This window comes from Nicotiana attenuata, unplaced genomic scaffold (assembly GCF_001879085.1).
Source record: "Nicotiana attenuata strain UT unplaced genomic scaffold, NIATTr2, whole genome shotgun sequence".
Lineage (NCBI taxonomy): Eukaryota > Viridiplantae > Streptophyta > Magnoliopsida > Solanales > Solanaceae > Nicotiana > Nicotiana attenuata.
The window spans coordinates 724,682-749,241 of NW_017670370.1; the positions used below are offsets into that span (position 1 = coordinate 724,682).

General features: G+C 40.6%; 1 protein-coding gene across 1 annotated transcript; it reads left to right on the top strand.

Annotated features, from left to right (window-relative positions):
* The first annotated feature begins 22,873 nt into the window (after positions 1 to 22,873).
* On the top strand, positions 22,874 to 23,662 carry LOC109238489. Its single transcript, XM_019404959.1, has one exon. It carries the CDS (start codon positions 22,874 to 22,876, stop codon positions 23,660 to 23,662), a length of 789 nt encoding a protein of 262 aa, XP_019260504.1.
* Positions 23,663 to 24,560: the final 898 nt, after the last annotated feature.

The window sequence follows — 24,560 nt, forward strand, 5'->3', positions numbered from 1 at the left end:
TCCAATTGCTCCACCACAACGCACAAAGATGGGACCCCAAAGAAGATTGGGGATATATATTGGGTATGAATCTCCTTCTATTATAAAATATTTGGAACCTATGACTGGAGATTTATTTACAGCAAGATTTGCTGATTGCCATTTTGATGAATCAGTATACCCAATATTAGGGGGAGAAAATAAGCAATTGCAAAAGGAGATAGATTGGAATGCATTATCACTATCTCATTTAGATCCTCGAACAAAGCAATGTGAACATGAGGTTCAAAAGATAATTTATTTGCAAAATATTGCAAATCAACTGCCAGATGCATTCACTAACCTACCAAGGGCGACTAAATCACATATTCCAGCTGCTAATGCTCCTATTCGAATTGATGTCCCGGTTGGACAATATATAAATACAAATGAATCTAAGACACGCTTGAAACATGGTAGACCAATTGGTTCCAAAGATAAAAATCCTCGAAAGCGAAAAGGAGCAAATGATCTAGGAGATTATAATATGGAGGCAATTTCTCAAAAAGAGCCTTGTGACATAACAAATGATAAGACCTCAGAGGAGGTCCAGGTACCTGAAAATAATAAGAATGAAGAGATCTCAATAAGTTATGTCTCTACGGCAAAAAGGTGGAACCGAAATAATATTATTGTCGACAACATTTTTGCTTATAATGTTGCTGTTGAAATAATGCAACAAGATGATGATCTTGAACCAAGATCTGTCGATGAATGTAGACAGAGAAATGATTGGCCAAAATGGAAAGACGCTACCCAGGCAGAATTAGCGTCACTTGAAAAACGTAAAGTATTCGGACGTATAGTCCGAACACCTGAAGGAATAAAGCCAGTGGGATACAAATGGGTTTTTGTGCGAAAACGAAATGATAAAAATGAAGTCGTTAGATATAAAGCATGACTTGTGGCACAAGGATTTTTGCAAAGACCTGGCATTGATTATATGGAGACATATTCTCCTGTGGTGGATGCAATCACTTTCAGGTATCTTATAAATTTGGCAGTCCATGAAAAACTTGATATGCGTCTAATGGATGATGTCACAGCCTATTTGTATGGCACATTAGATAACGAAATTTATATGAAAATCCCCGAAGGGCTTAAAGTTCCTGAAACTAATAAAAGTTTTCGGGAAACTTGTTCAATAAAGCTTCAAAAATCCTTATACGGATTGAAACAATCAGGGCGAATATGGTATAATCGCCTGAGTAAGTATTTGCTGAAAGAAGGGTATAAGAATGATCCAATTTATCCCTGTGTATTTATAAGAAGGTCTGGATCGGAATTTGTTATAATCGCTGTGTATGTTGATGATCTAAATATCATTGGAACTCCTGGGGAACTTCCAAAAGCAGTAGACTGTTTGAAGAAAGAGTTTGAAATGAAAGATCTTGGACAGACAAAATTTTATCTTGGTCTACAAATTGAGCATATGAAAGATGGAATTTTTGTCCATCAATCAACTTACACCGAAAAGATCCTAAAGCATTTTTATATGGATAAAGCACATCCATTGAGTACCCCGATGGTTGTGAGATCACTTGATATAAATAAAGATCCATTCCGACCTCATGAAAATGATGGAGAGCTTCTTGGTGATGAAACTCCATATCTTAGTGCAATTGGGGCACTAATGTATCTTGCGAATAATACTCGACCAGATATAACTTTTGAAGTAAGTTTATTAGCAAGATTTAGTTCCTTTCCAACAACAAGACACTGGAATGGTGTTAAGCATATTTTTAGATACCTCCGAGGGACTATTGATATGGGATTATTTTATTCTTATGAATCCGATTCACAGTTGATTGGTTATGCAGATGCAGGTTATATGTCTGACTCACATAAAGCCGGATCTCAAACAGGCTATCTATTTACTTGTGGGGGTACAACTATCTCATGGCGTTCAATAAAACAAACTTTAGCTGCTACATCTTCCAATCATGCAGAGATAATAGCTATTCATGAAGCTAGTCGAGAATGTGTATGGTTGAGATCAGTGACTCAACATATTCAACAATTGTGTGGTCTTTCTTTAAAAACGAAGATTCCAACGATACTGTATGAAGACAATGCTGCTTGCATAGCTCAACTTAAAGGAGGATATATCAAAGGAGACAGAACAAAGCACATTTCACCAAAGTTCTTTTTCACACACGATCTTCAGCAAAATGGTGAGATAAATGTTCAACAAATCCGTTCAAGTGACAATCTAGTAGATTTATTCACTAAGGCATTGCCAACATCAATATTTGAGAAGCTGAGACATAAGATTGGAATGCGTCGCCTCCGAGATATCAAATAAAGCTTTCGTCAGGGGGAGTATAATACGCGCTGTACTCTTTTTCCCTTAACCAAGATTTTGTCCCAAGTGGGTTTTCCTGGTAAGGTTTTTAATGAGGCAGCACTCAATGCGTATTACAAGATATGTGTACTCTTTTTTCTTCACTAGGCTTTTTCCCACTGGGTTTTCCTAGTAAGGTTTTAACAAGGCACATTATCTTTCAAATGAACATCCAAGGGGAGTGTTATAAATAAAGTGAATGTATATGGATGTTCATTTAATCCATCCATACATTCTATACAATGTACTACTTGGATAGATGTACCTATTAATTCCTAGGATGTATCTAGTGAGCTTTGGGTGTATCTTGTATATTATAAATAGGACATTCTTTGCCTATGGAAGAACACACAAGAAACACACTTGGATAAGATAACTTCTACATTTTCCTCCTATGCATCTTGTCTCTATTACTATATGTTCTATTTTGCTCTCATTTCTTAACAAAGAAATATTTATAAATTACATCACAATAAGTATATTTATATATTAAATGTAACTAAAATTTCTATATATGTAATATCGGGTTGGTTTGGTTTCGGTTTGACTTTTTTTAGTTAAAACCAAACTAAACCAATTATGGTCGGGTTTTTTTTTCCAACACCAAACCAAATCAAACCAAACCACAGTCGGGTTTTTTTTCTCGGTTTGATTCGGATTATCGGGTTGGTGCGATTTGTCGGTTTCCTTTGTACACCCCTAGCCTTAATAATGTCATGCATGACATCACATTAAGTGTGATCATGCAATGTAAATGCATGAAAAAATGCATCGACCAATTTCCTCCTAAAAGGAGACTTCCAAATGTTCACACTAGTTCATATTAATATTCTCAAATTTAACAAATCTCCACCTTGGCAAGATTCCACTCTTTCAATTTTCTCTCACTGATAAATTTTAATTGTATCTTCAACTTCAATCTTCAAAGTTCAACAATGTTAATCAAGTTAAACAATGTTGAAACTTGATCGCAGTCACTACTTTTGTTAGCATATCAGCAATATTGTCTATAGTCCGAATTTTCTGCACCATGACTCCACATGTTTCTATAATATCTCATACAAAGTAATATCGAACATCAATGTGCTTCGTCCGTGCATGATAAACTTGGCTCTTTGCTAATTGGATAGCACTTTGACTATCACAAATTAGTGTGATGCTTTCTTGACTAATACCAAGCTCTTTAAGCAAACCTTGAAGCCAAATTGCCTCCTTTATAGCCTCCGTAATTGCAATGTACTCTGCCTCAGTAGTAGACAAAGTAACAGTTGACTGCAAAGTAGACTGCTAACTAATTGGTGTATTTGCAAAAATAAAAACATAACCGGTAGTTGATCTACGCTTGTCTAAATCATTCGAATAATCTGAGTCACACTATCCAACCAGATACTAACTATCTTACTGCTCAAAAATTAATCCAACATCTACAGTATTACGCATATACCGTAGAATCCATTTCACAGCTTGCCAATGCTCCTTTCCTGGATCATACATATACCTGCTTACAACTCCGATAACATGTGAAATATCAGGTCTTGTGCAAACCATTACATGCATCAAGCTACCAATGGCATTCACATATGGTACTTTTGACATATACTCTCGTTCAGCTTCATTCTTCGGCTACATAGCACCACTAAGCTTAAAGTGAGGTGCAAGCGGAGTACTAACCGACTTCATATTCTCATTCATGCCAAATCGATCTATTACTCTCTTCAAGTATCCTTTCTGAGATAGACAGAGTTTCTTTGAATGTCTATTTCTTTTTATCTCCATGCCAAGAATTTTCTTCGCCTCACCCAAATCATTCATCTCAAACTCCTTTCTTAGTTGAATCTTCAATTTTTCAATTTCCTCTTGACTTTTGGAAGCTATCAACATATCATCAACGTATAGGAGAAGATATATGGAGGATCCATCCTCAAGCTTGCGCAGATACACACAATGATCGTATTTGCTTCTTCTGTACTTCTACCACAACATAAACTTGTCAAATCATTTGTACCATTGTCTAGAAGATTATTTCAATCCGTACAACGATTTTTCAAATTTGCACACCATATTTCCTTTCCAACAACTTTGAATCCTTCTGGCTGAGTCATATAGATTTCCTCTTCCAAGTCTCCATGTAAACATCCAGTTTTTATATCTAACTGAACTAGTTCCAGATTCAGCTGTGCTACCAAAGCCAACAAAACTCTAATGGAGGAGTGTTTACGACTAGAGAAAATACCTCATTATAATCAATTCCCTCCTCTTGAGCGTATCCTTTTGCCACCAATCTTTCTTTGTAGCGAACATCTTCTTGGTTAGGAAATCCTTCTTTCTTTGCAAATATCCATTTGCACTCAATTGCTTTCTTTCCCTTCGGGAGATTGGCCAATTTCCATGTGCGATTCTGATGAAGGGACTGCATTTCTTCATAGATGGCAATCCTCCACTTATCTTCTTCTGAACTTGCGACTACATCTTTATAGGTGGTAGGAACACCATCAGCTACAATTGAGGTTGCACAAGCCACCGTCTATATGAGACGAACAGGTTTCTTTATTGTTCTTTTTGGCTTGCTGGTTGCTATTTATTCAAGTTGTTGAGGTTCCTAAGTTGGAATCTCCCTCTCCACTAGCTCTTCTTCAAGAGAAAAATCTTCTGTTGTTTCCTCGTTTTCTCCCTGTGCTGGAAAAATTAATTTTCCCTCGAACTCCACCAGCTTTGAAGTACCATCAGTTTGTTTGACATCTTCAATTGTCACCTTATCTATTATGGCAGATTCATCAAAGGTAATATCTCTGATGAATATAATTTTTCTTTTCTTTGGACACCATAATCGGTATCCTTTGATGCCAGAAGTAATCCCTATAAATATAGCTTTCTTTGCTCTTGGGTCCAATTTTGACTCTTTCACATGATGGTATGCAATTAAGCCAAATACATGCAAAAAATTATAATCTTCGGCAGGTTTTCCATACCCTTTTCCAAATGGTCTCTTGCCACCAATAGTAGTAGATGGTAGACGATTAATGAGGTGGCATACATATGTTATTGCCTCAGCCAAAAATTCTTTTCCTATCACGACCGGAAATTCCCACCTTCGGGACCGTGATGGCGCCTAACATTTCACTTACTAGGCAAGCTAATGTTAGAGGATCTTTAGGACAATTTTAACCAATTTCAATAAGTAAAATCAATTAAGCCGAAATAAAACTAAAACTGAGTGCGTAGTAACATGAAAACCAATAATATCTAGTACAACCCAGATCTGGAGTCACAATTCACGAGCTTCTAGAATTTCTACAAACAGAGTCTGAAATAAGTGCAACTGTCTCGAATGAAAAGAGCAGTAAATAGCGGGAAATGGGAGGGGACTTCAAGGTCTGTGGACGCGAGCAGATCTACCTCGAGTCTCCAAGTCAGTTGATCCGAGATAATACACCTCACAGGCAACTAGGACCAATACCAAAAGCTGCACAAGAAGTGCAGAGTGTAGTATGAGTACAACCGACCCAATGTACTCCGTAAGTGTCGAGCCTAACCTCGACGAGGTAGTGACGAGGCTATGACAGGACACCCACGTAAATAACCTATGCAGATAACAATATACGTACAAGATAACAACAAATAAAAGCTAAACATGTACTATCAGGAGGGGACATGCAAAGGGGGTACAAGATACCATAAATACAGCAGCAGAATAATAACCAGAACAACCAATATGCCTTTAACCAGTAAAACGAATAAACACAATGAATAAAACTGCACGGCATCACCCTTCGTACTTTTACTCTCAACCTCACTATGAAACAATAATACGGCACGACATTACCCTTCATGTTTTTACTCTCACTTTCATCATAAATCAATAGATAGGGCACGACATCACCCTTCGTGCATTAACTCTCAAAATATGGCACGGCATCACCCTTCGTGCATTAACTCTCACAATATGGCACGACATCACCCTTCGTGCATTAACACTCAAATACGGCACGACATCACCCTTCGTGCATTAACACTCTCCCTTACCATATAACAATGAACATATAACAACAGGGAGATAGAATAAACAAGAACAAGCCTTACGTCAACAATGGTTCCACAATACCAACCTCAACTTTAGAAACAATACTCAATTATCATAGATAGCCCATAAACGCGAAAAGAACGATCAATTTAATAAGTAACTAGTCTAAGCATGGATATCATGATAAATTACAAGGAACAAGTCCCACCCGCATGCTTTAACCAACAACAACGCCTAAGTACTCGTCACTCACATATACGTTGAACCCAACATCTAAACATATAGCAAATAGGCAAACAAGTCCTAATCCCTCAAGTCAAGGTTAACCATGACACTTACCTCACTCCAAAGATCAACTCAAAGCTCAACCACATCTTTGCCTTTCAAACTTGCCTCCAAACCAAAAAAAATCTAGCAAATTACCAACAAAACGATTCAAAATAAGCCTTAGGAACTACCCATGATTGCAAAAGATTTATTTAGGTCATGATTGAAAAAGTCAACAAAAGTCAACTCCTACGCCCGCTTGGTCCAAACCCAAAATTTGGACCAAAACCCGATTACCCATTCATCCCCGAGCCCGGTTATGTAATCTGTTTCGAAATCCGATCTCAATTTGAGGTCTAAATTCCAATTTTGCAAAAATCCCTAATTCTACCCAAACCCCCAATTCCCACCATGGAAATACTAGATTTTAGGTTGAAATACAATGGAAGATTGAAAGAAAATAGGTTAGAATTACTTACCAATGGATTGGGAAAGAAGGGCTCTTGGGAAAATCGCCTCTAGGGTTCTCTAGGTTTGAAAATTTGAAGAATGAGAGAAAAATCACGTCTAACTCTGTTTTTGACCAGTTGGAGATGTCGCAATTGCGACCTGGGGTTCACAATTGCAAAACCCCGCAAATGCGAGAAATACTTCACCACTGCGAAGTCTTAGTATTTTTGCTATCATCACAATTGTGATAATTTGTTGGCAATTGCGAACAGTGGCCATCTCACAATCGCGACTCATTGATCGCAAATGCGAACTCAGGATGACCCACCCCTCTTCGCAATTGTGACCCAAGCAGGAATTGAATTACTTCGCAATTGCGAACACTGACCTCGCAAATGCGAGGTCAGAGACCTGCACCTGAACTGAAGCACACCAACAATGTTTCTAAGTCCAAATTCACTCTGAAGCCTATCCGAAGCTCACCCGAGCCCGAGCTCCAAACCAAACATGCACACAAGTCCAAAAAACATCATACGAACTTGCTCGCACGATCAAACTGCCAAAATAACACCTAGAACTACGTATCGGACACCAAATCAAAAGAAATTTTCAAGAAAACTCATAAACTTCTATTTTAACAACCGGACGTCTGAATCACGTCAAACCAACTCCGTTTCTCACCAAATTTGACATACAAGTCATAAATATAGTAATGGACCAATACCGGATTTCGCAACCAAAATACGGACCCGATATCAATAAAGTCAACATTGGTCAAACTTTTAGATTCATTAAGCCTTCAAACTTCAATTTTTCAACAAAACATGATAACTCAAGTTAGGGACCTCCGAAATTGATTTCGGGCATACGCCCAAGTCCCAAATCACGATTTGGACCCATCGGGACCATCAAAATACGGATCCGGGTCCGTTTACTCAAAATGTTGACCGAAGTCAACTCAAATGGATTTTAAGGCAAAATTTCACATTTTTATAAATTTTTAACATAAAATCCTTCCGGGAAAACACCCGGACTGTGCACACAAATCGAGAAAGGATAAAATGAGGTATTTGAGGCTTCAAAACACAGAATTAGGTTCTAAAACTATAGATGACCTATCGGGTCATCACATTCTCCACCTCTAAAACAACCGTTCATCCTCGAACGGACATAGAAAAGTACTTGGACTGGTGAAAAGATGTGGATATCTACTCTGCATGTCCGTTTCGGACTCCCAAGTAGCTGCCTCGACGGGCTGACCTCTCCACTACACCCGAACTGAAGGATAACTATTAGATCTCTACCAACGAACCTGCCGGGCTAGAATAGTTACCGGCTCCTCCTCATAAGTCAAATCCTTGTCCAACTGGACTGAACTGAAATCTAACACATGGGACAGATCACCGTGACACTTCCAGAGCATGGACACATGGAACACCGGATGAACTGATGATAAACTAGGTGGCAATACGAGCTTGTAAGCCACATCACCCACTCTCCGAAGAATCTCAAAAGGTCTGATATACCTAGGGCTCAACTTGCCCTTCTTTCCGAACCTCATCACACCCTTCATGGATGAAACCCGGTGCAATACCCTCTCTTCGACCATGAATGGAACATCACGAACTCTACGGTCGGCATAACTCTTCTTCCTGGACTGAGCTGCGCGAAGTCGATCCTGAATAATCTTGACCTTATCCAAGGCATCGTGTATCAAATCTATACCCAACAACCGAGCCTCGCTCGGCTCGAACCATCCAACTGGTGATCGGCACCGCCTCTAGTATAATGCCTCATAGGGAGCCATCTGAATGCTCGAATGGTAGGTGTTGTTATAGGCAAACTCCGTAAGTGGCAAGAACTGATCCCAAGAACCTCCGAAGTCTATAACACAAGCACGAAGCTTATCCTCCAATATCTGAATAGTGCGCTCGGACTGCCCGTCTATCTGAGGATGAAAAGATATGCTCAACTCAACCTGCATGCCCAACTCACGCTGTACTGCCCTCCTAAAGTGCGAGGTAAACTGCTGCTCCCTGATGCGCTCAACTAAGGAAGACCGAGCGACTGTACAAGCTAGAACACGACTGGGCTCTAAAACATCCAACCTCACAAATTGATTGGCCAAAGCCTGAATATTTGATGCAAGTAGTCTCTCACCGACTAGAACGTACGCAAGGCTGCCCATACTCACTGCCTTTCTACTCAACTCATGAAGTCCATCTCCATTAGGCGCACAAATACGACCCTGCATCCTCAAAACTCTGTCATCTCCAACAGTAACCTGCTTGGCACCATCGTGCCGCACTGTGTCCCTTAGGACAAGAAAATGAGGGGGTCATCACACTGCCGCTCCCTGATGCGCTCAACTAAGGAAGACTGAATGACTGTACAAGCTAGAACACGATTGGGCTCTAAAGCATCCAACCTCACAAACTGATTGGCCAAAGCCTGAATATCTGATGCAAGCGGTCTCTCACCGACTAGAATGTACGCAAGGCTTCCCATACTCACTGCCTTTCTACTCAACTCACGAAGTCCATCTACATTAGGCACACAAATACGACCCTACATCCTCAAAACTCTATCATCTCCAACAGTAACCTGCTTGGCACCACCGTGCCGCACTGTGTCCATTAGGACAAGCAAATGAGGGGGTCATCATACTGCCGCTCCCTGATGCGCTCAACTAAGGAAGACCGAGCGACTGTACAAGCTAGAACACGACTGGCTCTAAAACATCCAACCTCACAAACAGATTGGCTAGAGCCTGAATATCTGATGCAAACGGTCTCTCACCGAATAGAATGTATGCAAGGCTGCCCATACTCCCTGACTTTCTACTCAAGGCATTGGCCACCATATTGCCTTTCCGGGATGATTTAAAATGGTGATATAACAGTCTTTCAATGGGACTGCTATAGATGAAAACCTCTCCACGAACCGACGGTAATAACCCGCCAAACCCGAGAATCTCCGGGTCTTTGTAGCTGAAGTGGGTCTAGGCTAGTTCTGAACTGCCTCTATCTTCTTAGGATCCACTTAGATGCCCTCTGCTGATACTACGTGCCCCAAAAAGCGACTGAGTCCAACCAAAACTCTAATTTTGAAAACTTAGAATATAACTAGCTGTCGCTCAAAGTCTGAAGTACAATCCGAAGAAGTTGCTCATGTTCCTCTCGGCTATGGGAGTAAATCAAGATATCATCTATATACACATCACAAAGGAATCCAAATAGGGCTTGAACACCCGGTTCATCAAATCCATAAATGTTGATGGGGCATTCCTCAGCCAAATGACATCACTAGAAACTCATAATGCCTATATCGAGTCCGAAAAGCTGTCTTAGGGACATCGGATGCCCTAATCCTCAACTGATGGTAGACAGAGCTCAAATCAATCTTTGAAAACACCTTGGCACCTTGAAGCTGATCAAATAAGTCATCAATCCTCGGCAATACATACTTGTTCTTGATGGTGACTTTGTTCAACTGCTGGTAATCTATGCACGTCCTCATCGATCTATCCTTCTTCTTCACAAACACCACATGCGCACCCTAGGGCGAGACACTAGGTCTAATGAAGCCCTTATCGAGCAAATCTTGTAACTACTCCTTCAATTCTTTCAACTCTAAAGGGCCCATACGGTATGGGGGAGTAGAAATGGGCTGAGTACCTGGAGCCAAGTCAATATAGAAGTCAATATCCCTGTCGAGTGGCATCCCCGGCAGATTTACAGGAAATACCTCGGGAAACTCACGAACACCTAGTACTGAATCCATGGAAGGAACCTCCGCACTAGAATCGCGGACATAAGCCAAATAAGCTAGACACCCTTTCTCGACCATATGCCGAGCCTTCACATAAAAGATAACCCTACTGGTAGAATGTCCAGGAGTCCCTCTCCACTCTAATCGAGGCAACCCCGGTAAGGCTAAGGTCACCATCTTGGCGTGACAATCCAATATAGCATGATAAGGTGACAGCCAATCCATACCCAAGATAACATCAAAATCTACCATATCGAGAAGTAGAAGATCTATACTAGTCTCAAGACTTCCAATAATAACCACATACGAACGATAAACAGGATCTACAACAATAGAATCTCCCACAGGTATGGACACATACACAGGAGCACACAAAGAATCACGAGGCACAACCAAATAGGAAGCAAATAAAATGACACGTAGGAATAAGGAGAGCCCGGATCAAATAGAACTGAAGCATCTCTATGGCAAACTGAAACAGTACATGTGATAACAGCGCCAGATGACTCAGCCTCAGTCCTGGCTGGGAAGGCATAACATCGGGGCCGGGCCCCACCACTCTGAATTACATCCCTAGGACGGGGCCTAGCTGGCTGACCTCCAGCTCTAGAAGCCTGACCTCCACCTCTAATGGCCTGACCTCCATCTCTAGCTGTCTGACCCCTACCTCTAGCTGGATGAGCGGGCGGTAAAGCACCCGGTGCCGGGACCATGGCACGAGAACCCTGATGTTGTGAGCTACTCGATGCCCGAGGGAAAAATCTAGCAATGTGCCTCGGGTCACCACACGTATAACAGGACCTCGGCTGCTGTGACTGCTGACCTTGAAACTGACCCTGTCGACCTGAGTAACCACCCTGAAAGCTCTGGAGCGGAGGTGCACTAATAGGAGCTAGTGGTGTACTGTAGGTTAGCTGGTCGGAATGAGACATATGAGGGTCGTGACCACCTGCAGAACTGTGGGATGCCTGGAGCGCTGAATGAAACGGCCTTGGAGGATAGCCTATACCAGAAGTACCCCTGCCTCAAAACGAGGCACCACTGAACCCACCGGAATGACGAGGCCTCTTATCAGACCCCTAACCTTTCTCCTGTGCAAGAACCATCTCGACTCGCCTGGCGACATTAGCAGCAGCCTGAAAAGAAATCTCACCCCTGGTCTCCTTGGCCATCTATAGATTGGTAGGATGAGCGAGCCCATCAATAAACCTCCTCACCCTATAGCTCTCGGTAGGAAGCAGAAGAATATCATGACAGGTGAGATCCACAAAACGGGTCTCATACTGGGTTACTAACATACTGCCCTGCTGGAGACGCTCAAACTGCATGCGGTAATCCTCTCTCAGTGTGATGGGAAAGAACTTCTCAAGAAATAGCTGAGAGAACTGGTCCCAAGTAAGAGCAGGAAACCGAGATGGTCTGGTCGATACAAAATCCTTCCACCATCTTTTGGCGGAACCCGTCATCTGAAACACAACAAAATCGACCACATTGGACTCAACTATACCCATGTTCCGCAGCACCTCATGGCAGCGGTCAAAATAATCTTGTGGTCCCTCAAAAGGTGCACCACTGAAGTGAACTTGAAAGAGCTTGGTAAACTTGTCCAATCTCAATAAGCCCTCAGAAGACATGGTTGTCTCATCGCCGGCCTGTGCCGCAACAACCGGCTGAACTACCCCAACTGGCTGGGCTGCTGGAGTCGATACTGCAGAGCCATCTACTCCGGAGTGTGAGTAGCGGGAGTCTGTGCTCCTCCCCCAGCCTGAGAGATGGCTGGTGCCATAGGGAATGTACCGGCCTACACTCTCCATAAGGCCCACCAAACGGATTAGAGCATCCTGAAGCACTAGGGTGGCAATGAACCCCTCCGGGACCTGAGCTGGTCCAACAGGTATAGTCTGAGCTGGAACCTCATCATCAAACTCCACTTTCATCATAAATCAATAGATACGGCACGGCATCACCCTTCGTGCATTAACTCTCAAACTATGGCACGGCATCACCCTTCATGCGTTAACTCATAATATGGCATAGCATCACGTGCATTAACACTCAACTACGACACGACATCACCCTTCGTGCATTAACACTCTCCCTTACCATATACCAATGAACATATAACAACAAGGAGACAGAATAAACATGAACAAGCCTTACGTCAACAGTGGTTCCACAATACCAACCTCAACTTTAGAAACAATACTCAATTATCACAGATAGTCCGTAAATGCGAAAAGAACGATTAATTTAATAAGTAACTAGTCTAAGCATGGATATCATGATCAAAGTAAGCAATAAACTATAAGGAACAAGTCCCATCCGCATGCTTTAACCCAACAATAGCGCACAAGTACTCGTCACCTCACATATACGTTGAACCTAACATCTAAACATATAACAAATAGGCAAACACGTCCTAATCTCTCAAGTCAAGGTTAACCACGACACTTATCTCGCTCCAAAGATCAACTCAAAGCTCAACCATAGCTTTGCCTTTCAAACAAGCCTCCGAACCAACAAAATCTAGAAAATTACCAACCAAACGATTCAAAATAAGCCTTAGGAACTACCCACGATTGCAAAAGATTCAATTTAGGTCATTATTGAAAAAAGTCAACAAAAGTCAACTTCCGGGTCCGCTTGGTGAAAACCCGAAATTCAGACCAAAGACCGATTACCCATTCACCCCGAGCCCGATTATGTAATTTTTTTCGAAATCCGACCTCAATTTGAGGTCTAAATTCTAATTTTGCAAAAATCCCTAATTCTACCCAAACCCCCAATCCTAGCATAAAAATACTAGATTTTAGGTTGAAATCTTATGAAATATAATGGAAGATTGAAAGAAAATAGGTTAGAATCACTTACCAATGGATTGGGGAAGAAGGGCTCTTGGGAAAATTGCCTCTAGGTTTTCTAGGTTTGAAAATTTGAAGAATGAGAGAAAATCCCGCCTAACTCAGCTTTTGACCAGTTGTAGATGTCGTAATTGCGAACCCCGCAAATGCGAGAAATCCTTCGCAATTGCGAAGTCTCATCATTTCTGTTATCATCGCAATTGCGTTAATTTGTTCGCAATTGCGAACAGTGGCCATCTCGCAATTGCGACTCATTGATCGCAAATGCGATCTCAGGCTGACTCACCCCTCTTCGCAATTGCGACCCAAGAAGGAATTGAATTACTTCGCAATTGCGAACACTGACCTCGCAAATGCGAGGTCAGAGACCTGCGCCATAACTGAAGCACACCGGCAATGTTTCTAAGTCCAAATTCACTCCATAGCCTATCTGAAACTCACCTGAGCTCTCGGGGCTCCAAACCAAACATGCACACAAGTCCAAAAACATCATAAGAACTTGCTCGCGCGATCAAATCCCCAAAATAACACCTAGAACTACGAATCGAACACCAAATCAAATAAAATTTTCAAGAAAACTAATCAATTTCTATTTTAACAACCGGACGTCCGAATCATGTGAAACCAACTCTGTTTCTCACCAAATTTGGTGGACAAGTCGTAAGTATAGTAATGGACCTATACCGGGTTTCCATACCAAGATACGGACCCGATATCAATAAAGTCAAACATTGGTCAAACTTTTAGATTCATTAAGCCTTCAAACTTCAATTTTTCAACAAAACATGATAGCTCGAGTTAGGGACCTTCGAATTCGATTTCGGGCATACACCCAAGTCCCAAATCACGATACGGGCCCACCAGGACCATTAAAATATGGATTCGGGTCCGTTTCCTCAAAACGTTGACCGAAGTCAACTCAAATGGATTTTTAAAGCAAAATTTCACATTTTATCTATTTTTAACATAAATACTTCCGAAAAAACACCCGGACTGCGCACGCAAATCGAGAAATGCTAAAATAAGGTATTTCTAGCTTCTAATCCCAGAATAGGTTCTAAAACTCTAGATGATCTATCAGGTCATCACATTGCCCAAGCTAGCATTGGACAACATACACCGAACCTTCTCCAGAAAAGTCCAATTCATACGTTCCTCTACTCCATTCTATTATGGTGTATTTCTGAGGGTGAAATGTCTCAAAATGCCACCATCTTCACAGATCTTATTGAAAGTTCATTTTTGTATTCTCCATCGTTGTCTGTGTGAAGACACTTTATCTTTCTGCCTGTTTGAGTCTCTATTATTGCCTTTCATTTGAGAAAAATGCCCAACACCTCATCCTTGTTTTTCATCGTATACACACACACTCTCGGGGAAAAGTCATCAATAAAGGTTACAAAATAGTGTTTCCCGCCTAATAAAGGTGTTTAAGAAGCACCACAAACATCAAAGTGAGCACAATCCAAAATACCTTTAGTATTATGGATAGTTGTTCCAAATTTAACCCTTGTCTGTTTTCCCTTGATATAATCCTCACAAAACTCCAAATTGCAAGTCTTTACTCCTTCTAACAACCCTTGATCTAATAATATTTTTAAGGATTTTTCTCCAGCATATCCCAAGCGCATATGCCATAGTTTGGTTGCTTCTGCCTCCTTGTCAACACTGGATGTCACTGTTGTTGTCCCAATAACTATACTACCGTGATAGTGGTACATGTTATTATTTCTCTATATTCCCTTCATTACCACTAGTGCACCGGAGCATATTCTCATTACCCTATTTTCCGCAACGACATTGAACCCCTTTGACTCTAGGGCTCCTACAGAAATGAGATTTTTCTTCAATTCTGGTATATATCGAACATCTATTAATGTTCTGATCAATCCATCATGGTTCCTTAATCGGATTGCAACAATACCATATGTGGTAAGAGGATTGTTTTTTGCGGTGTGAATAACTCCATATTCTCCCTCTTGAAAATTAACAAACCAGTCCCGGTTGGGACATATATGATAGCTACGACATGAATCCATCAGCCATATGTCAGATGGTTTGAATGGCCCAGTTGTAACTAATGAGAAATTAGAGTTGTCACAATCAGCTACATTTGGATCCATGACAGCCTTCATGGACAGTCTTTCTTCCAGTGCCCCTTTTCTTGGCAAAAGGCGCATTCATCTTTGATGGGTCTGGATCTTGACTTCGATATTCACTTATTCGTTCTCATTTAGTTTTGAGAACGACCTCTCACGACTAGTTCTTCTCCTTCTCCACTCTTTTGTTTTTCTGTCTTTCTTTGTTCATAGTTGTACAAGGCAGAGCAAACTTCTTTGAGAGATACTTCATCATTCCCATGAAGTAGAGTAGTTTTGAGGTGCTCGTACTCATCGGGAAGGGAACTTAATAACATTAAGGCCATATCTCCATCACTAAAAGTCACGTCCACATTCTGCAAATCTGTCGTCAACTTATTAAAGCTAGTGATATAATCATTCATTGTAGTACCGGGAATATATGTGAAGCGTAATAGTCTTTTTTTTTTATGTAAAGTTTATTTTGAGTGTTTTTCTTCTAGAATTTATCCTCCAATGCATTCCACAATTTACTTGCAGATGTTTCTTTTGTGTATGGATACTTCTGTTCTCTTGCAAGGTAAGATCAAATGGTACCACAAGCAACGCGGTTGATAATCTTCCAGCTGTCTTCTCCTATATTATCCGGTTTCTTTTTTTCTATGGAAATATCTGGCCCTTGTTGAAAAGGGACATCAAGAACCTCAGGTTGCCACATCCCAAAATTTCCTGACCCGTCAAAAATTTCAACTGCAAATTTTGCATTTGACATAATTCTTGTCATAAGCAAAGTTGCCAACGTCGTATTACTGACAGTCGATGTGGACTCTTCATTTTTCTTTGTCTCTCATTTTTGCTATAGATACTATTTATTTGGTAACACTACATAATACCAAAGTAATTCTTTTCTGATGTGGACCGTGTATACTTGCATGTGCGTTTGGCCGCAACAAGTTTTTGGCGCCGTTGCCGGGGACTTAGAAATTAGATGTTTTTCTAGATTGGACTTTTAATTTTGTCCTATTTTTTTGTATATATTTTTATTTTTATAACTATTTGACTTTTCTCTTAGTGTGTTTCTAGTTCTCGCAACATGACATTTGGGGATGAAATATCCGGAGGTAATGTTATTGACAAAGACGCTTGGTTGACGAAAGACTTTTATGGCCCTAATTTTTGGGCTTGTCATGGCCTGACCTCTTGGAAATCTGAATTTGAATATGGGAGTAAGGGTTGGTATTGGGATGGATATTCTCGATTAGGTGAATATGCGGAACGACGTTGTCTTCTAACAAAGTTGGTGAATGATTGGTCTAAGAAGAGAGATGAACTTGCACATAAAATTGATAATTTTGGCTTGGTAGTACATAACTTAGATGCATATTTGAGTGCAAAGGTTGATGCATTTAACGCCCAACAATTTAATAGTGCGCTGTGTGAAGCTGAAAAAAATCTTCTAGACCAAAATAAGGAGCTAAAACGAGAATACCAATCACTAGACCATATTTTTCTTGAGGATGCCAATATTGAGAAGAGTGCTCTAGAGTCATGTGAAGGAGTAGATAACATTACTTTGGGAGACTTGAGTGTGTGTAAATATGGGGATGCAAATAGTAGTAAAATTCATGAGTTAGGGCGCATTAGACCTCATTCCAATCATTTTTCCACATTGTGTTTAGATACTAAGATAGTAATCGAGTCATCTGAGCCTATGAGGGAGTCAAAGAGTGAGGATGAGAGTGCCTATATACTTGGATTTGTTGTGCCAAAAAATAAAAATTACATTCCTCATCTAAAGGCCAAGAAATGTAGAGTGAAAAAATTATTACTTGGCCTGGTTATCATTGTAGCCCACCACTGGAGCATAGCCGCAGACTGGATGCCATGTTAGGGGCACAATTCATAAGTTCGAGATGGAGGAAAAAGTGGTTCACGTCGTGCCGCGACGTTAAATTAGGCGCTTGTTGGGAGGCAACCCAACTTTACTGCTTTCTTTTATTTTTGTTTATTTAATTTATTTTTATTATTTTATAGTATTATTTTTGTGTTTTGTAGGAGTAGGAGCATGGAGTCAAAGCCAATATGCATGTGCAAAAGCGTGCAGGTGGTTAAAACTAAGTGTGAGGTACCCGCACAAAGGATCATACCTGGGAGAAGTCTGAGTATCCCGTGAGCTGCTAGTGCTTCAGCCTTTGGTCTTTCAGGGAGTTTCTTGTTCACCCTTGTTATTTTTGCTTTATTTGTGCATTGGGGACATTGCATTCTTTTAAGTGGGGGGTGGGAGAATTCCTTTGGATAATTAGCTTTTTAGTATTTTAGCTTCTTATTTTTTTTTTCCGTAGTTGTGTAGTATTTTAGTAGCTTAATTTATTTTTTAATGTGGAAAATAAGAAAAATCAAAAAAAAAATGAAAAAGGTAGAAAAATTAGACTTTTCCCGATGATGGATCTCCTAGACGGTTTTCTTGAGGGATTAAGGTCTAAACAAAAATTCAAAAATATGTCTTTTAGTTTCCTTTAGGTAGATAATAATCCCCCTTGGTTTTTCTTTGTGCATCGGTTTTTTTCCAGGGGATGTAGCTTGAACCGGGTAAATTTTTTTATTTTTAGGATTAGATTTTTTTTAGGACTAGTAAAAGAGGGAGAAGAAAAAAAACTTTCGTTACTTGTTTGATACTAGCATATTTAGGCCTAAGCTTGAGTCGTACTTTCCTCTGAGTACTTGAGTAATGAATAAAATAGCAGACTTTCTGACACCCAAGCTTAGGGTTGTGACTCTGTATATAACTTATTCTTATTTTGTGGTTCGCGATGATCCTGTCTGTCTTAGAGTGGAATTGATCCATCTTGATTGATACTTGTGCCATGTGGGGTGAGGATTTCTTACATATATTCCATGTTTTACATCTTAGTCTAGAACTTGCCCTGCATGTTATTGAAGCGAAATAAAAGTGTTGCTCTGTTTAGAAGATGATAATAGGCTTTCTTTGATATGTCTTGTAAATTTTAGCCTTTTCAGATAATGTACCACTAGTTAGCCCTTTGTGCCTGTAGCCTTTTGTTTGGAAGCCGTATTTTTGCCTTGATCCTTTTGTTGAATCCCTAGTTTTTGCACCCTGCTTCCTTGAGCATTGTTGCTTAGATCGTGATATTAATTGATAAATTTGAAGAATGGGATGATTAAGTGAAAAATGATGACCAACGATAGCTGAAAGGTGATGAAAAGGCCTTCTTGAAAAGAATGTGACATGAAAAAGAAAAGAAAAAAAGGGGAATGAAAAAAATTGCTTTAAAAAAAAATATAAACGTTCTTGATATGAGGGAAATACTTGTGAAACAATAGATGAAGAGAGGGCTGAAAAATAAAATAAAGTGAAGAGTAGAAAATAATAGGTGATGAAGTCAAAGTGCAAAGTGCTTAGGGAAGTGTAAGTCACTACTATATAATTCTTCTACCCGTCCCCTAGCCAATATTACAACTCGTTAAAGTCCTATTTGATTCTATTTGAGCATACTTAATTAGTAGAGATGTACATAAGGGCAAGCCTATGGTTCTTTGTGCATACATATGAATTTCTTTGTGAGTGCGAGATTTGTTCTTTGATGCAAAGTCCTTAAATTATATTCATTCTTTAATTTGAGTGTATGGACTATTTATTCTTGTGAGGGCACTTATTTCATGATAGATAGGTGATGTTATTAGCTTCTTTGACAGAGTTGGTGAGCGAGCATAAATTGGTGAGTTAGAGTCCGTCTCTGAGGTTCGGAGGTTAAAATTTGTTGTTTGTTTGTAACTTGGATATCTTGCACGATGATTAGGAAGTGTATATCTGATGGTTTGAGTCGCTATATGGCCTAATTGTTAGTATCTACCGAAGTGGTGGTGTTTCTAGGCTTGATTTATTGAGAGTGGTTTTAATGCTTACTCGAGGACGAGCAAGAGTCTAAGTGTGGGGTGTTGATGTCCGCCAAAAATGCATATATTTACCCATTGTTACCTCACATTCTAGTATTTTTAATCGTCTTTTGAGTGTTAGTTATATTATTTTGTGCTTAATATTATATTTTAACTGTGTAGGAATAAAGCGGTGTGAAGATCAAGAGATTTGGAGCAAAATTGAATAAAACGCGGAAGAAAAAAAAAGACAATTAAATGAATATAAAAAGGGGATACACTATTTGGTCTTTGTCCCCCCCCCCCCCCTCCCCCTAGTGGAGACAACAAAGAGAATTTATAATTCAAGAGAAAGAACCAACGGAATTGAACGTGAAAACATTCTGTTTTTAGCGCCAGGACCGGCGCTTGGCGCCGGCCTGGACGCTGGAGGCGAAAACTTTTCCTATTTTATTCGGGACAAGGTTATTTCGGCCCTACATGACCCCAACTCGTATAAAAGGGGTCCTAAACCTATTTTGGGAGAGGAGAACATTTTTTAGAGTAACTTTTGACGAAGGGAGAGCACAGAGCCGCCGTGGAGGCCGGGTTTCATCTTTCTTCGACCAAACTTAGTAATTTTTATGTTTCTTTGTATGATTTGTTGTTTTGCTACCATGTCTATATGGAGCTAAACTTCACGTTCTAGGGTTGTGGTTCTTTCATGACTATTGTTATTCGGATATTGATTTTGATTTCTTAGTTTATCATATTGGTTTATTTATTCAATCCTGCACTTAATTATTTGATTGCTTGATCACCAATTGAATACTATCTATGAATCTTGAATTGAACTCAAAAGTGGGAATTCTAGATTGCATATAGGATTGCGTAGAGCAAGTTCTTGAACCTGGGCATCGGGGAACGGATTCGCAGTTAGGATAGACATATACCTAATTGCCTTGCTTGGTTAATTTACAGGAATTATAAATGCGTTCTTGTTAGTTCTAATTCCATAGACATATAGGAGTTAGGTTAGCTTGAATAGGCGAGTAAGGACTCGACAGATTCTTATGAGCAATATTAACCCTGTTAACCAATAAACTAGATAAATTAGTTAGTCAATTCAATTGAAGAATACAATAGGAATGTTAGATAGCCCATAACCCTGGATCGTTTTCATTACATTGATATCATAAAAATCTGCTCTTTCTCTGTTCAAAGTTCATTATTTATATTGCTTAATTTAATTAGTTTAGAATCAAATATTTCTAGGTTTAATTCTTGTTTAGATAATTAAGATAGTCTAATTTAGTTAATAGTTAATCACAAGTCCTCGTGGGTTGGACATCCGACTTTTAGTCACTTTATTACTTGACGACCGCGTATACTTGCGTGTGCGTTTGGCCGCAACAAACAACCATTGTAACACACGAAATTTCTGACAAACTTATGCTACACATTATTCCAAGCTAAATAATATTTTATTTTCTGTCTATCAATATTCTTATTGCTGCCTCCGGAAGCCTGCTTTCGGAACCAAGTTGTCTGCTACCTTATCTTGATTTCAATGCTAAGTCTTGCATTTTATTTAGTTTACTTACTATTTTGGGATCAAGTCAATTCACATGTCTATAAATCACTCTATAAATTTAACTGTACCGTTTTACGGGTAAATAGTTTGGCGTCCACCGTGGGACTTAGACAATTGTGTAATTGAGTTGATCCTTACATCTATTACTAATCTATTTGATTCTTTGTTTCTTAGCAAAAATCATATAAAAAATGGCTGATAACGATGTCAACATCGCACACAACGTTGAGGCACAGAAAAACTCGCCACAACACGAGGATTCCGTCAGTGACACCCGCACCGAGAAGGACGTAGCCACGCCGGTTCATGGAGGGCGGTATCCCTGACACGTACGAGAGGTGACACCTGATGACGCTGAAGATGAGCATGTTGCGGAAATGGTGAGGATCCTAATAACACAACAAAAGGCTATCATGGGCCATCTCTCACGGTAAGACCAGGCCATGACAGAATTTAGATAAGCATCAACGATTGTTTCCAACAACGCGAATGGAAGAGGTCCAATTACTCCCGGTGCTCCCGCAAATCAGACAGCGCAAAGGGTTGATAATAACACCCCGAGGGATGAGGTCGACTTTGACGGGGCTGGGGGAATCGACATTAGATCTGGTAATAATAACGGTAATTATCCTATTAAAACTGAGCTCATATAGTTTATGAGGGAAATTAATGCTCGAATGGACCAAATTCCGAGCACACCACCAGTGTTGAAGGGCCTGGACTCAAAGAAATACACCCAGTTGCCGTTCAAGTCAAGCGCAACACTAGAGTTGATTCTCATGTGGTTTAGAATGACAGACATACCAAAATATGATGGAATGCTCAGATCCATGGGAGCACATCACCACTTATACAACGGCGGTGAAAGTAAATGACTTAGCTCCATACGAGATTGAGTCAGTCCTGCTGAAGAAGTTCGGAGAAACCCTCGCGAAGGGGGCCCTAACGTGGTACTCACTTTTACTCGATCACTTAATAGATTCCTTTTAAATGCTCGCAGACCCTTTCATCAAGGCCCATGCCGAGGTCAAGAAGGTCCGGGCCCGAAAGGCGGAAATATTTAGGATTTCACAAGGAGAGTCCGAGTTGTTGTGCGAGTTTGTGGCCAGGTTTCAGAAAGAAAGGATGTTGCTACTGATCGTGCCAGACAAATGGGCAGCTGAGGCATTTACTAAAGGGCTAAATCCGAGGAGCTCAGACGCCTTCTGAAGCTGAAAGAAAGCCTGCTCGAGTTCCACACAACTACATGCGCAAACATTCATAACCGTTACGAATCAAAAATAAGAATAGAATATGATCAACTCGGGTTCCCGGCATCAACCAAGGGTATGGATCAAGAAATGAACAAGTGTAAGTCGAAGGATGATTTTGACGTAGATCGCATCTTCTAAGGGCCAATTTTTGCCCTACGAAAGGACCGAAGGACGCGGCAGAGGCTTCCGATCAGCGGATAGATTCGTGCCCGATAGAAGAACTGACCGTGGATAGAATAACACGTCATTTCAAGATAAAGAGGTATCGGGTTACCGGGATTCCACTTATCCCAGACTGTCCAAGTATAATTTTAACACCAGCATAGTGGAGCTCGTATCGACAATGAGGAACATCAAGGAAACATGGTTCCCGAGGTCGTTGAGATTTGATCCCAACCAAAGAGATCCTAACTTATGGTGCGAGTATCATGGGACTAATGGCCACCGGACTGGGGACTATAGACATTTGCGCGAGGAGGTGGTGACGTTGTTGAAATATGGCCATCTCAAAGATTTCTTAAGCGACCGGGCCAAAATCAATTACGGCCGCAACCGCGATAACACAGATCCCTCGAAGATAGGTGAAGACCCTCCCCGACAAACCATCAACATGATTTTTGGGGAAAACGAGATCAACGATGTGACCTTCTCGGCAGCAAAAAAGACAAATATGTCGGTGACTCATAGCAAAAGACTCTGGGAAGTCGCCGAGAATGGCATCACATTCATAGAAGAGGATGCCAACGGACTTCAACTACCGCACAACGATGCCCTAGTAATCTCTCTTAACGTTCTCGATTTTAAAATCAAACGTGTTTTGGTGGATCTAGGAAGTTCATCCAATATCATTCAATGGAGAGTGCTGGAGAAAGCCAAGCTAACCGGAAGCATCATTCCCGCCACAAAGCTCTTCGTTGGGTTCAACTTAGCAAGCTTGACAGCCCGAGGGAAGATCCTACTGCCCACGAACGTCGAAGGGGGCATGAAGACTACCTTTTTTGAAGTAGTAGATGGCGACATGGGTTACAACATAATTCTTGGTAGACCATGGTTGCACAAGATGAAGGCCGTGCCATCAACATATCACCAACTTCTAAAATTCCCAACTCTAGGCGGAATCAAAAATAAATAAGAGGAGATCAACCGGCGGCAAGGGAGATGAACGCAATCTCAATTTCCAGTAATAAAGGGAAGGAACACGCGGCATAGAAATTACAGGAACCGACGCCCACTCCCGAATCAAACAAAGACAACAAAAGGGAGGAGCCTCCAGAATCCTATAAGGTACCAAGGTATTTCCAGGTGCCGGAAGAAGTGGGCGCAACCAAATCCACGGTGGAAGAACTAGAACATGTGGCGTTGTTCGAGATTTCCTAGAAAGGAAGTTCCACTAGGGGACGGGATTAAACCCTGAGCTCAGGTCAGGATTTATAGAATCTTTAAACTAATGTTGATTGTTTTGCATGGTCGCACGTGGATATGACAGGTATCCCACTAGAGGTGGCCGTGCACAAGTTAAGCCTGGACCCCAACATCCCTCCGATAAGGCAAAAGAAAAGACCGGTCGTCGAGGTCAGAAATAGGTTTGTCAAAGAAGAGGTAACTTGATTTCTCAATATTGGTTCAATCTACAAGTTAAAGTATCTTGACTGGCTAGCTAACGTAGTAGTATTTACAAAATAGAATAATAAATTTTGCATGTGCGTAGATTATAAGGATCTGAATAAGGCGTGCCCAAAAGAATCTTTCCCATTGCCAAACATTGATCAAATTATTTATGCAATGGCCGGACACAAGTTTATGAGTTTCCTCGATACCTATTCTGGTTACAACCAAATCAAAATGAACCTGGAGGATCAGGGAAAAACTTCATTCCTAACAAACTTTGGCACATATTGCTACAATGTGATGTCCTTTGAGCTTAAGAACGCCGAAGCCACTTATCAGCGGCTCATGAACAAAATGCTCGAAAAGCAAATAGGGAAAATAATGGAAGTATACATAGGATATATTTTGGTTATGTCGTTGAA